This window comes from Salvia miltiorrhiza, unplaced genomic scaffold (assembly GCF_028751815.1).
Source record: "Salvia miltiorrhiza cultivar Shanhuang (shh) unplaced genomic scaffold, IMPLAD_Smil_shh original_scaffold_269, whole genome shotgun sequence".
Taxonomy (NCBI): domain Eukaryota; kingdom Viridiplantae; phylum Streptophyta; class Magnoliopsida; order Lamiales; family Lamiaceae; genus Salvia; species Salvia miltiorrhiza.
This window is the reverse complement of record NW_026651514.1, coordinates 152,718-167,271: the sequence shown is the minus strand read 5'-3', so window position 1 is coordinate 167,271 and position 14,554 is coordinate 152,718. Positions and strand designations below refer to the sequence as shown.

Sequence of the window (14,554 nt, the reverse complement as noted above, 5' to 3'; positions counted from 1 at the left end):
ACCATTCACCAAAGATTGAATCGAAGAAGAGAGACATCAAAGTCTGAGTCATCAGAATATCTGATTACCAAAACTCTCTTAACTCTCTAAGCATATATCTCATACACATCCTAAGCCTAGAATTTGATTACGCGAGAGTCTGTTCTCAAATAATCCTAGTTGGAAGATAAATTCAAACCCGTCTTTATTTAGAGTTAAGTGTTTGAAGTTAGAGCGAGTTCAGACCAGTGTTCAGACTCAGAGTTCTTAGTGTGTGTTATCGCACTAAGAGGAGAAAGAGAAATCCAAATAATTTCAATATTTCTCATTCATTCTTTTCACTCCAAAGAGGGATAATATTATCACACAAAAAATGGAGGGATAATATTATCCATCATTCAAGTGAAAAGAATTAATGAGAAAATGATGAAATCACTTTTTGTAGGAAATGACTATGAGGGAAAGAAAGAAGACATTTAAGAGGAATTTTTTTTTATCCTCACTTTTTTCATGATAAATTTACCAGTCAAAGATGCCCTTATATTAGTTGAAATTTGTGGTTGGTGTCAATTATATGACAATGTCTTCAGGTATATAATTAACATTTATTTGCCATGTTCTATTTCTTTTAGTTACAAGATCTGTGAGTGCCTGGCTACGCATATCATAATCCAAATTCATATCTAGTAACAAATTACAATTAATCTCATGAGGCAAACAACATGGTTGCTCAGTTTTAGGTTTGCAGGTGAAGGTGCATATTGCATTTTAGGCTTCATGTAGAGAGATTTTGATGCAGTAGACAATGGAAGTGATGCATAGCCATCTCAATAGATGGACTGTATCGCCCCATGTTATATGCTGGAGACTCCAGCCCTTGTTGCACGCCCTTACAAAGTGTTGTGTCTTCTTCCTGCATCATCTCATTAATTCTTTATCATTCCTCTTCCCACCAAAAAATGGGGTTGATTACTTATAAATACACAGAGTAAGACTCAAATTTCGGTGTCCAACCAACACTATTTTCTTGATTAAAAAATACATAAATTTTTAAGTTTTTAAATTTTTTCTCAAATTAAAGTTTCGGCAACACTTTTAATCCTACGTGAAAGTCGAAAATTAATTATATGGTAATTCAAAAGTCAGAACTCCCTTTGAATCTGCATGTCATAACTAATCTATCTGCCATAATTGGCAAATTGATTTGTTCAGTTCGTCAGTTCTGGCGAGACAGATCAGTTCGCCAGAATTGGCAATTAGTTTTGGCTTACAGATGCAAAGGAGTTCTACCTTCTAAATCACCAAGCAATTAATTTCCAATTTCCACATAGGATAAGTGTGTCTGAAATTCTATCGGACCAAATTCCGAAAAATTAAAAAAAATTATGTATTTTCTTATAAGAAAATAGTGTTGATTAAAAATCGAAATTTAGTAATACCCAAAAAAAATTAAAAAAGAGAGAAAGAAAGAAGAGATGATGAAAACCATAGAATCCAACATTTAAATATGATGGAACATGAAGCTGTTGCTACAAGCAGGGAATTACCTGCACTCTTTCACTGTCTTGTAAGCTCGCTCCGATGAAATCGCTATCACCCTAAACACCATAGAATATAAGATTACATATATATGCAGCTACATAACAAGATCTATTAGTTACAAGAATGTTATATATGTCGAAAGTAGATGTTAGACATACGCAAAGTGTATATATGTAGAGGTTGAAATTAATATACCCCCTCCCTCTACGATATCGTTTCCACCTTTTGCTATTTTGATCCGTCCACAATATAATTTCCATTTCTATTTATAGTAGTAGGGTCCACATAAAACTTTATTTTCCTCCACACATTTATAATGGGACCCAAACTCCACTCACACCAATACGCACTATTATCAAGTACTATTCACCATTTTTTTAAAACACGTGTCATCTACAATGTGAAAACAATCTCGTGGACGGAGAGAGTATAAGTTAAAGACAGATCACCTTGAAATTGAGCTAGGGATAGGGAATTTTTCAATAATATTCAGTGATACTATATGATAAAAGCTGTTTTGGTTTAATCTAATGCATGACAGAGTCCAATTAAATGTAGTAAACAACACAAAATAATCGATCACTAACAAAAAATCAATAACATATATCTCTCAACACTATCCAACTTACCACGAGAGAAGCCTCTAAGAAGTAGTCGAAAATCACTTGGCATTTCCGAGGTCCCATAGGTAGTACGAGATTAGTGTCCATCCATGGCCCATACCTGAGTTTCAGACGGGACTAACGATCAATTAGATTTAACATACACAAAATATTAATCACAATCATTCCAACAAAACAAATGAAATAGCTAACCTATTAATCATGAAGTTTGGATATACAAATGCATAAAAAGCTTTTTCCCCCAGTCTCTCATTTTCTTCATGCGAGTCATTGGTAATGCCGGCACAGCTTTGGACGCTGACTTTCTCATACATCTTGATGATAGAGGAGAGCGTTACGCAAAAATGAGTCGTAAGAAACTACATCTTATAAGCTATTTAAAATAAGCTTAGCCAAACACTCTCTTAGGATCACTAGCGGCCTTAAAACTTGAAAATCAAGATATGGTAAAAATTCGAGTGGGCGTACTCGGGTAGAATACGAGTCGAGCTGGAGGCCAGAAGCAAGACCTTTATGCGCGTATGGCACATGATAACCACCATCTAAATAGTTGTCGCAGAAAACCTGCAGAAGAAACTATGTATAGTTAGTACTGAATTGTCATAGTTGTGTATGTATATTAAGTGAAATGACAAATTACATAAGAAAATGTAGATCTTGACATAACTCGAACGACGAACGTGAATAAAAATCAAAAGAGAATGTTCTACCAGACCTTCCAATTGCATTCAAGCGTGTACGTACGTCTGCAGACATATTGCAAAGATGCATCAACTCCATTGGCACTCAGAATCTGTGCTGCATCACCTAGCCATTCATTGCCCACGCCCTCGGAATCATGACTATCATTTGATGTGACTCCGAAATTTATCAAAATGAATGGCCCCCAAATGGCAACTTTAAGCGGCACAAGTCCCATTTCCTACCTTCCATAAAGGTCATAATACGAAACAAAATTATACTATTTCGTACTAGAATGATGTGGATAAATGAAAGAGGTTCATGATGCATAGTACATTGGCTTTGAAGTTCTTGATTCCGGTGATTCTTGTTGCCTTTAAAAGTGATCCGTCCAACCCATAAGTCCAACCCTAGAAGATAAAAGAATGAGATAGAAGAAAATGAAAATAATTGATTATAGAGTAAACAAAGTATATGTAGATATCGAGGAATTAATGTATACTATTTGGCCAATTCCAACTAGGGGTGAGCATAAACCGAACCGAACCGGAAAAACCGACCGAACCGACCATTTTTGGTTCGGTTCGGTTTTGAATTTTTTGGTTCGGTTTTCGGTTCGGTTTGCAAACTAAAAAACCGACATGGTTTCGGTTCGGTTTCGGTTCTCCGGCCATGGTTCGGTCGGAAACCGAACCGAACCGATACTTTAATATATTTTAATAAATATATTATTTATTATATATTTTATCTAATTTTCGAAACCCTAAGTAATGATATTTGCAAATGCTTTCTGCCCTACTACTCACACACACCACCAGCCGCCTCTACTCTCCATTGGAGTCTGGAGAGTCCAATTCCAATTTCAAAACCAAACTGAAACTCCTCCCTCCCACGCCGCGCCGACGTTTCCTCTCCCCCACGCCGCGCCGGCTTTGCCTCCGCCCCCACACCGTGCAGCTTTTACTCTCTGACTCTACGGCGCAGCACGAGCAGTCGAGCAGATCGGCTTCTTCCGTCACTTCTCCTCCAGCCACGAGCAGACCGGCTTCTCCTCCGCCGGACCGACGCTAACGCAGACCTCCCATCGGCTTCTCCTACGCCACAACGCCAACCTTCTCCCCAACTCCTCCAGTTTTTTGGCAAAAAAAAGGATAACACAACGGTTCGGTTACCGACCGAAACCGATCGGTTTCGGCCGGTTCGGTTTTGGTCGGTTTTTGGATAATAGGCGGTTCGGTTCGGCCCGTCCTCTGTGGAAGTCGGTTCGGTTTCGGTTTTTTCAAAACGCATCGGTTCGGTTCGGTTTTGAACCGATGCTCACCCCTAATTCCAACAACAAACATAATGTAAAGAGCAAAGGCATATATGCAAGGCTTCATTCCTTCAATACATCTATCCTCTTAATGCACAATCCTTGCAAGAAGTTCCTTTCTAGTACTCCCTCCGTCCCGGCTATCTTGAAACAAAATTTTTGGGCACGAGATTTAAGAAACTATTGTTTAGTGTGGTAGGTAAAAAAATGAAAAGGTGAATAAAGGGAAAAACTTTTGTCATGTAAGGAAATGTATCAAATTAATTAGTTGGGACTGCTCAAATAGAAATACGAATCAAGTTAGTTGGGATGGAGGGAGTAATTTATTTCAATAAAGTATCACCATAAATGAAAAACAGCATTTACTTATTAATGCATCAAACCTTTCTCCATTGTTATTTGATAGGAATACTACTGACTAGATGCATGGCATGAAACATAAAAGTCACATAAAATTTATTTTTCAGATGTAATCATGTTGCAAGCTTGGATAAAAAAACATATTTCTAGCATCATCACTTTCAACATGTACCATGAAAACTAAGCATATATTCCATACTTCTAAACAGTTATGTGAATAACTATCAGAGTAATAAGAAAAACACACATGAAGAATAGAATCACCGTTAAGCTAGCAATGCAGCTTCTGGTATAAGTCACAATTAGTCTTTGTGTGCTCTCAAAAACTCACATGATATGGACAGGCAAAGCAAGACGATTTCCCTGTTCCAGCAACAAGCAGAGATGCATGATGGCGGCACACATTGTGGAAAGCGTGTAACGTGCCTTCTTCATCCCGAGACACAATGTATTCGATATTCCCCAATCTGTTGCAATCTCTGGTTATCAAACCAAAAACAAAAAAAATTCCATCATGATTCTATGAGTTCTCGTTGTCGTACCTGCCAGTAAAATAATTGCAAGGTTCCTTGATCTGTTCAGTATATCCTAAGAATTTCAGCGAAAAACACACAGAATAAGGGAAAACAATGAAAGAAACAGATCCACGTCAAAAATGAAAGAAACAGAGAGCATGACATCATTTGAAATAAACAAAAGTCTGCTGCATAGTTATGCCAGAGTGAATTCTAATCCTACAAAGTTGTCTGCATGAACCTAAATTATGATTACTAAAAAGGGATTCTTGATTCTTGTTGCAATTCCAAGCAAGGTTTCATCATCAAGCCTTGTACCAAAACTAACCTACTGACCAAATGTGAGATAGCAAAATAGTCCAAGCAATTGGGCTATTATGTTATCCCTCCTTTTCCCATGATAAATTTATCCATCAAAGTAAATGCAAGGAAGAAGAAAAAGAAAACATCATCTATAGAAGTATTTTAGAAGAAATCAAGAAAATGGGGTACCTACAGCTTGCCATCCAGTGTAGAAGACTCGATCAAGCTCAAAACCATAGAAATCAGGGTCAGTGTACCAGCTACTTGGTGGGGTGAATGCTTCTTCTACAGGGATTTCGGGGTTGAATTCTCCGACCAATCTTTCCATTTTCCGGCTAGAACTCATTTCTTCTCCACACCTAAATTCTTGAATTGAATAACCACCACTATTGCTGTTGTTGTGAATCTGTCGAGAGCGATGGCGTCTATGACTTATGTCAAGATAAGATTTTGATTGATCACTGTGTTTGTTCATGAAGTTGAACTGGGCTCGTTCCGGCACGCTGTTGAAAGCAGGGAGCTTCTGCAGCAGCAGCATCTTCACAGCCATGGCGATTAAAGTGATGCTCCTCGGATTGATGCTCTCGAGTTTTGCTGTAGAAACTATTAAATAAGCCAGGTAGTAGATACATACTAAGAAACTTATTATTATTTTTTTTAACAAAGGAAATATTAACATCAACTTTGTAGGCAACAGCAGTTAGGCACCAAGTGCAATCATAAAAGACAGAAGATATTTGCAATCCCACTACAAAATACATATCAACCTTTTATAAAACAATTAAAGTGCTCATACTCATTAAAGCATATAATTTTCAAATCAGTCAATTGGGAATAAAAGCATGATAAAGCACATAGAACACATAAATGTGTTCATTAGTACACAGTGGTATATGCATGTGAAGCCTCCACCTTAAGACTGTTACATAAATTCTTTTCAAAAAATCTTCATGGAAAATATTACATGATAGTGAAAATAATGTAATTGGATATATAAATGTAGAACACCCTATTTTGCTAAAAATAGAACTCATAATGTGATAGCAATATTGCAAAATTAACATTTGTAATTTTTGCAACCATACTCCTCAATTTATAACTGTATCAATATAAAATTCAATAAGGGAACATCGTAAGCAATTGTAACGCACAGATGCATGGAATATGAAGAAGACCCTCCACAATTTGTAACTGCATAATTCATTTTTTTTTAAGGAAAAGATCAGATTTTATTATGCACACACGCATGGAATATGAAGAAGACCCTCCACAAGAGACGGGGGTTCTTCCCAAACATACGCATTAGGATAATCACAAGAACTTCTAGCTAAACGGTGAGCTCCAATGATGGACTCACGTCTCACATACCGAACAATAACGTTATCAAAATCAGCAAGAAGACGCCGACAACTAGCAATAATACTGCCGAACTCAGAATTAACCAGGCACATTCTGTATACCATCAAAAATTAGACAATGAGAAATTAAGGGCAACAAAATAACTTATCATTAACTTAAGGGTTATTACACTTCAAATCCTACTGTAATTTAAATGCACATGAGAGGCTTGTGTTATATTCTTAAGGATACATACAACATACAAAATACATTACCTTTAATGTTGTAACAGTTTGACCACAGATTCAATTTCTTGATATTCGAACTCTATAAAAACCTTACAATTTTCAAATTTAGAGATGTCTTATACTCCTACAATATATTTTAGAGATGTTCTATATCATATCACTTTTTAAAACGTCCGATGAGTACACGTCAATATTTCGAATTCCCACGTCAACTTTAATTTGAATAAAAATTAAATTTATAACAAAATTACTACAGCATTAAAATTTTTGTATTTTTGACACCTTTCAAGTTCACGTGCAAAATCAAATTACCCAAAATTGTCGTATTTCGATGCTAATAACTCTTTCTAAAATACCATGACTTTTTTTGGAGTTGAACTAATAGGACTTGATAATATAATCATAGGCTCATAGCATGGAGAAGGCCATTTTTTATTATTTATTTTTTTAAAAAAAATACAGAAGAAGAAGGGCATTTTATCGAAAAGGACATTCTACTTAATAAAATTGCAGTCAAAATTGGAAGAAAAAGCAATCTCCAAACCCCCCTCCCCAAAATAAAGACCAACGCCGTCGCTGGCGTCAATTTCTGCCACTCCGACCATCATTTCAGAATCGGAGACCACCGCCGGACTCCTCTCCCTTCTATCGAGATAATCTCTCCATCCGCCGCGCCATCTTTCCACTTCCGATTCCTCCGCCGCCGGCCGTCGGGTGAACAAATTGTCCGTGGATTCAATCCCTCAGTCAATTCCGCGATCAGCGCCGATCCGGAACCGCAACGAAAATTTAATCCTTTCAATCGATTGCAGCCGTCCTTCTTCCTTTAATTAATTTGTCATCTACTCACAAAATTGATGATACAGTTGGAAAGCTATATTGGCGGGAATCCTCGTCGGCCGCAGCACATGACACAGAAATTCATACACACACACACATGCACGCACATAAAGGAAAAGCCATGTCGGCCGCCGCTACGGCGCTGCCACCACCTCTACCCCACCGATGGTGCCGTCGTCCACACACACGCGCGCGAACTTAACTACAACTCACCAGTTCCCACCAAAATTTTGCATAATTAAATGGAAAGGGAAGAGCGTTTACCTCAAATCGTAAATGCATTTGCACAGCTAGCAGAAAATGGAAACTTGAGTCTGAGCAATTGCTGTGCAGATTTAATTTGGTTTTGGACTTTGTGAGTGGTGTTGCTTTATTTTTTTTGAGCGACGAGTGGTGTTGCTTGGCTACAAATACATTATTTAAATTTTCAATTTCAAATTTAGATTATTAAGTATTGAAAAAGTGCTAATATATCAAAGTACCCACTTTCTTATAACAAAAATAAATTTTACTCACTCAAATTAAAACTTAAAATTTTACCCACTTTTTTGTTTAATGGACTAAATTACCCTTCTATATAAATGGGCAAACCCTAATTTTCTTTCATTTTCTCATTTCTCTCTCTCTCTTCTCTCTCTCTACCCACACGCCCTCTCTCTTCTCTCTCTTTCTCTCGATCATTCCCTTCACCACGCCGCCGCCGCATGCTCCCACGGCCACCACCGCCAACTCCGTCCTTCACCACGCCGCCGCCTCAGCACGGCCACCGCCAACTCACCAAACCCGATTTCGACAGGCTCACCGGTAAATCCTCTCTCTTCTCCACCTCCAAGAGGCCGCAGCTCAAAATTTCGGTCTACTCCGGTCGCCGCGGCGCTACCTGTGGAGTCAGCTCCGGCCGATTGCGACGGAAAATCGCCGTGCCGCTAGATGTGGTGGCGCTGGTGGCGTGCGGCGGCCACACCGCCGTCAGGGGCACAGAGGCTTGCTTTCGGTGGTGTGTTGAGGTTTTGAGCCCTAGATTTTGAATTTGGGGGAATTCTTTTGGTTGTGATTTTTTTTATGCCAGCAACAATTGTTGTATTGAATTTCATGGTGTTTGTAGCAATTCTTGGTTTGAATTTGAGTTATTCATTTTTATTGTATCCAACTTCCAATCATTTTTTTTAGTTATCAATTTTTTTTATTTGAGTTATTCATGTTCATATTTTAGTGGTGGATCGACAGATTAATTTTTTTTATCCGAATCAAGTTGATCGTTCAGTTATTTCGATTCGGTTAAAAAAACTAGTACTTTTTTTTCCAATTTAATTGTTTAAATCCAATGAAGAAATTGATGAAAATCATGCAATTTTGTACAAATGTTCTTGAATTCACAACCAAGTTTATGAATTCACAACTGAATTATCGGCGTTGGTTGTGAATTCACAATTGAAATAGTGTTGATTGTGAATTCAAGTTTTATTGGTTGTGAATTCACAACTTGAAAAAATGTTGGTTGTGAATTCAAGCGAATTCACAACTAACTGCTGAAATAGAAATTTTACTAAAAAAGAAAAAAGAGAGAAAAAACCCCTGAAAGCACAGACGCTAACAGAGGGCCGTGCCAAAAAGAAATGTAAAAAGCAAAACAAAAACCATAGAAAACCAGCAAAGGACCACGGGTGAACAAAAACAGAAACTATGAGGAGAAATCTAAATAAGCTTCGTCGTTCCCAACATCGTCGTCATCCACCTCTTCGTCGTCCAGCATATCTCCCCATTTCTTCTTTTTTGTAGAGACCACTGCCGACATAGCTCGGGCTGCGTCTGAAGAGGAGTGTATCACAAAGTTTTGCAGAATCGCCCCTCTAGACTGAGCCTGCTGCACTTTATTCAAAAACTCCACCGGTGGAGCATCAAGAACAGCCCTCTGTAAAACAGCACCAGCAGCACCGCCTGCTGCTTTTTGGAAATCCGAAGACATGTCATTCTTGATAATACGCCGGAGTCGATGCTTGATAGAGGAGTCATAAACCTTTCCTTTCTTAGTAGCCCCCTTTGGTCGCCCACGGCCTCGAGGGATGGGGGGATCCTCCATCGTCGTCTTAGCTGGCGTCACAACCAAAGCCAGATCTAGATTGCTCACGGGAACAGTAGTATCCGACGTAGAGAGCCTTTGTGAGAGAGAAGTATCAACCTCCATTGTGAGCTGCTCGCTTGAAGTGAGTTGCCCGCTAGAAGAAGAGACAAGCTCCTTCCCATTAGTAGTGTGCTCCAGGTGTTCCATGTCAGATTCTTTGTCATGGGGAATGGAGTCCATTGTGTCATCCTCGGCGAGGGAACCAAAAGAATTCTCCTGATTGAGAATCTTTGGTATCGGGCGCCAGTTTGGGATTTTTCCGGGGCCCTGCGCAACATTGAATTCATCCACCGCTGTTGTCGTAGAAGTTGGCTTATCCGCCGCAACGGATTTCACATTCTGACAAACAGTAGAAGCATGACCAAGAACTTTACAAATCGTGCAAAAATAGGGTAGATTCTCGTACCCAAATTCGACAGTAAAACATTTATCTCCGCAAGTAACATCGAGAGAGTCAGGCACCGGATTAGAAACATCAATTTCGACCAAAGCTCTAGCGAAATGCCCCACAGACGCAGCAGCAGATTGTCCGTCCACATGGATCGGATCTCCAACATGTCGAGCAATCCCGGATATAACTTCAGGGTGCCATAATTCATGAGGCAAACGGAAAATTCGAATCCAAACCTGAGCAGTGGAAGAAGAAACTTTGTATGGATCGAAAAAAGACACCCAAGCCTGGGTGCGTAAAAAGCCTTGCCGAAGCCGCAAAGATGGAGAGGCTTTCGCAGCAATGAAATCCGCCGCTGACGTGAACTTTAGGGAGAAGAACCCTTTTCCCAGTGGTATAACTTGCCATGGGTGAGTCGTGTTCCACAAGCCGGAGAGCTCTTTGTGCAGATCGTGCGCGAATCTAGGGGTGTCACCCTTACGAAGGAAAAGACGAGCGTGAAGAGCATGAGTGAAAGATTTCGCCTGTCTTTGGTGGAATGCTGGTGAAAGAACGAGTACCGGTTTATCGTTGACGATCGTCGGCTTAAGGACATCAAAATCATGTGCAGGTAAATCAGGGGGTCGGTCCGATTGATTTTTGACCGCACTGGTGAAAGAGGACCGCAAGGTAGGGTTAGAAGCAAGAGGCGGTTGTTGTGCCCGCTTTGCTTCCGAGATATGTGGAACCCTAATTTCTGGAAAAAGAAGATCCGAGGCAAGGGTAACCTCGGACGAATCAGCGGCGACGCTGCTATCCAAAACCGAAACAGCAGCAACCTGTTGTTTCTGCCCCAAAATCAAGGCTTCCGGGAAGAGTCCGTGAGATGTAGGTTGCGGAGAAGCCATGGGAGCACCGGCCGGTAAGGAGTTCCTTGGTGAAGAATTGCGAGAAAAGTTGTTAGAGATCACCGGTAGGTTGAGGGCCGACCTGTCCAGATGGCCGGAATCCATGAAGCGCGAAGACGGCGAACTAGGGTTTCATCATAAATTCCTTTAATATCTATGTATATTTTATACATTATCAGCGAATTCACAACTAACACTATTTATAGTTGTGAATTCAAACTTTAAAACTTGAATTCACAACCAATACTTGTTATTCAATTGTGAATTCGAGTTTTAAAGCTTGAATTCACAACCAAAATAAATTTTGGTTGTGAATTCCCTGGTTGTGAATTCGTGGGTATTTGTAAAAATTTTATATGTAAGGGTAAAATAGTAAATATGAGTATTTTTTTAAGTTTTTATATTAATGGGTAAAATTTATTTTTACTATATAAAAGTGGCTATTTTCAAAATCCACTCATTGAAAAATTACTAAACTTTGGGAGTTCGTATATAATTGGAAATAAAATAGGAGTATAATAAATAATATGTCGAAGTTGTTACATACATTCTATTCGGCTATTGTATTAAGAAGGAATATTCACGTTGTCAAAATATCCATCTGGATCAAACAATAACAAAATACCCAAAGGAAATTGCTTATATAATATTTAATATTGGAAATTGAAAGATATAGACATTTTGGAAGGACATCAATTAAATTATTAAGTGCTATTGTATAAAGAAATGGTGGGTCTTAAAGATTGTCGGGGCATCTCCAATGATACACCAAATTTCATTTTGATGTACTAAAACCTCTTTAATGGTATTCCAAACTTAAATCCAAAATGAGTTTGGGATCACCATATCAACATACTACACCATATTTGGTGTTGCACTATTTACTACACCAAATCACTTTATTGAGTTCTATAAATTACAAACTAACATCTCTTCTTGGTGAATATTGAGAAGGCGTCGACTTGTTGAAGAGCACAGTAGGCGATTAATTTTGTTAGTTTATTTGCTGTATTTTAATTTTCAAGTTATGTAAATATTTAATAAATTTTGTTTTTAAGTTTAGTATTTTTTTTGCTTATTTAATAATAATAATAATAATAATAATAATAATAAATTAATTTCCGTATAGTTATTAGTATTTTAATATGAAATTATTAATTAAAAAATTGGGGCAAATGTATAATTTGAAAGAAATATATAGGTATAATTGAAGAAGTATAAAAAGTAAGTGGAAAGAGAATATTTAAATAATATTCTTTTGAGTTTGAGTTTGTTGTAAATGGTTAGAGAAGAATTACTGTTGAAAGTGACATATACTGTAAAATGGGTTTGGATTTGGTGTAAATGGTTGGAGATGGTCTTAATATTTAATTAATCAAATATAATAGGTGACACGTAAATATGGAGTCTATTTGTTAAAAAAATAAAATGAAAACTGACATTTGGTGTGAAATATATTTAAAAGAATAAGGGTAAATATCACTTTATTGTTTCATTTTATTTTTTTGCCAGTAAAAATAATTCGGCGATCGATAATTGATGTGTTCTGATCAATTGTGTAAAATACACTATTACACAATTTTTCTCAAAATTGTGTAATAATCGTGAAAATCGTGTAATAGTGTATTTTATACAATTACACACTTTTTCTTAAAAGTGTGTAATTGCGAAAAATTATGTAATTGTTCAAAATACACTGTTACACACTTTTCGCGACTAAAAAGTGTGTAACAGTATATGTTACACATTAAAGAATATTTTAATTAGAAATATTATTATTTTTATATTTTTATTTATATGACTATAATTTTCTATGATTGATATTTTTTTTTATATTAGAGTACCGCCTCAAAGAACTTATATCGCTTAAGAGTAAACACACAAGGTTTTTGAATATGAGTGAATGTAGTACTACAATGAGATCACCCTCCCTATAAATATATGGCAAAATGGGTCGTTCTATAGTGCGCCTTCTTCAATGCAGCTCGTCGTTCTGATCTTGCCACGTGGCAAGTATTTTTAATTTAAATAAAACTTTTTATTTAATATAGAAATTAGCTTTACTTTGGTTACTTTTTCAACCATAGTTGCTTGCACATACATCGAGGCCACTATTTAGCTGATATTTTCTTTCATCCAATTTTATTTTTATATAACTTCAAAAAATAAAAAATTATTTTTATGTTATATTAACTAGGGTTAATTGCCGAAAAAATCATATACTTTTTCGATTTTTGGTTTTTTCCCATGACAAAAAAAATCTGAATAGAAATCCATGAATTGGAAAATTAATTGCATTTTTTCCCTGCGTCCATTTTTTCCCCAAATTGAATCCGAGGTGGCAATCGGATTTCCAGCGTGTCATCGCCGGGAATTGAACGAGAAAACGCCGTTTTAATTTTAATTAAACGACGCCGTTTTATGGTTGTTTGGCAGTTGAATTAGAAAATCTGAAATTAGAATTTGGGAAACATTTGGAGTCGCGATTAGGGTTCGTGGAGCAAAATGTCCCAAAACCTAACTGGAAGCTCGAATTCAGAAGCTTTGCAACCGCCTGCACAATGTGGATGTGGAATACCAGCCATCCTTCGTGTATCTCACACGGAGAAAAATCCGTTTCGGCGATTCCTTTGTTGTAGAAATATAAAGGTTGGTGTTTTTTTTGCATATTTGTGTTTTAGGTTGATCTTGTTGATAATTATGTAGTATTATAGGGCGATTGTGGCATTTGGAAATGGGTGGATCCTGAGCTATCACCGTATTACAAGACCACTGTACTGAGGTTGAAAGCTCTGGCCGAGGACGGTGTAGCTGGAGATGGAAATTCCGATGGGTTGTATTTTGCTAAATCAAATGATGGAGAATCAATGTTACCACTTAAACAAATCAATAACTAACGATTATTTGAAGTTGTAAGTATTTGAAAGAGTTATCTTGCTTCAAAAAATATTTTCAAAATATTAGTGGAGATACAGGTAAAAGTATAATAATTAATAGTTTATGTATAATTCATACTTGTAATTGTTTATCAGAATAATCAGCTTTAGTGATGTATACTTATAATTGTTTTAGTGTATACATGCACGTCAATTTCTCAAACGAATCAAATAGATATACGAGACATACACGGTAGGGGACACAATATCTTACACAGTTTGCTACATAGTGGAATGACATAACCGTGTAACCAACTGTGTAGTTGTCACCTAACCGTGTAGTCAACTGTGTAAATAAGAACACCAACCAACCTTTAGAGTTTTAAATTAAAAAGAATTTTCGATAAAATATACAGTACACACCTTAGATCATGTTAATCGGTATGTTGGAACTTGTCTCGTAAATGTGGGTTGAAATCGCAATAATTGATAAAAAAAAAATCACCATTGTTCTTCACTACTCAGTCGAGTACTCGA

At 37.3% G+C, this 14,554-nt stretch overlaps 1 protein-coding gene across 3 annotated transcripts; it reads right to left on the bottom strand.

Annotated features, from left to right (window-relative positions):
• Window positions 1-569: 569 nt before the first annotated feature.
• LOC131003790 (choline monooxygenase, chloroplastic) lies at window positions 570-11,635 on the bottom strand. 3 transcript variants are annotated; one of them, XM_057930345.1, is made up of 12 exons: window positions 11,614-11,635; window positions 8,006-8,206; window positions 5,505-5,918; window positions 5,040-5,085; window positions 4,829-4,964; window positions 3,161-3,235; window positions 2,860-3,066; window positions 2,613-2,708; window positions 2,337-2,458; window positions 2,151-2,244; window positions 1,527-1,577; window positions 570-892 (listed from the first exon to the last, which is right to left on the bottom strand). In XM_057930345.1, the coding sequence occupies exons 3-12, from the start codon at window positions 5,863-5,865 to the stop codon at window positions 755-757; spliced, it is 1,326 nt and encodes a 441-aa protein (XP_057786328.1). In that variant the 5' UTR covers window positions 5,866-5,918; window positions 8,006-8,206; window positions 11,614-11,635; the 3' UTR covers window positions 570-754. The 3 variants fall into 3 exon arrangements, with proteins under 3 accessions (XP_057786328.1, XP_057786329.1, XP_057786327.1); XM_057930346.1 differs by lacking the exon at window positions 11,614-11,635 and adding an exon at window positions 6,684-6,767 and having other exon boundaries at window positions 5,505-5,909; window positions 8,006-8,161; XM_057930344.1 differs by lacking the exon at window positions 11,614-11,635 and having other exon boundaries at window positions 5,505-5,909; window positions 8,006-8,183.
• Between the last annotated feature and the right edge of the window lie 2,919 nt (window positions 11,636-14,554).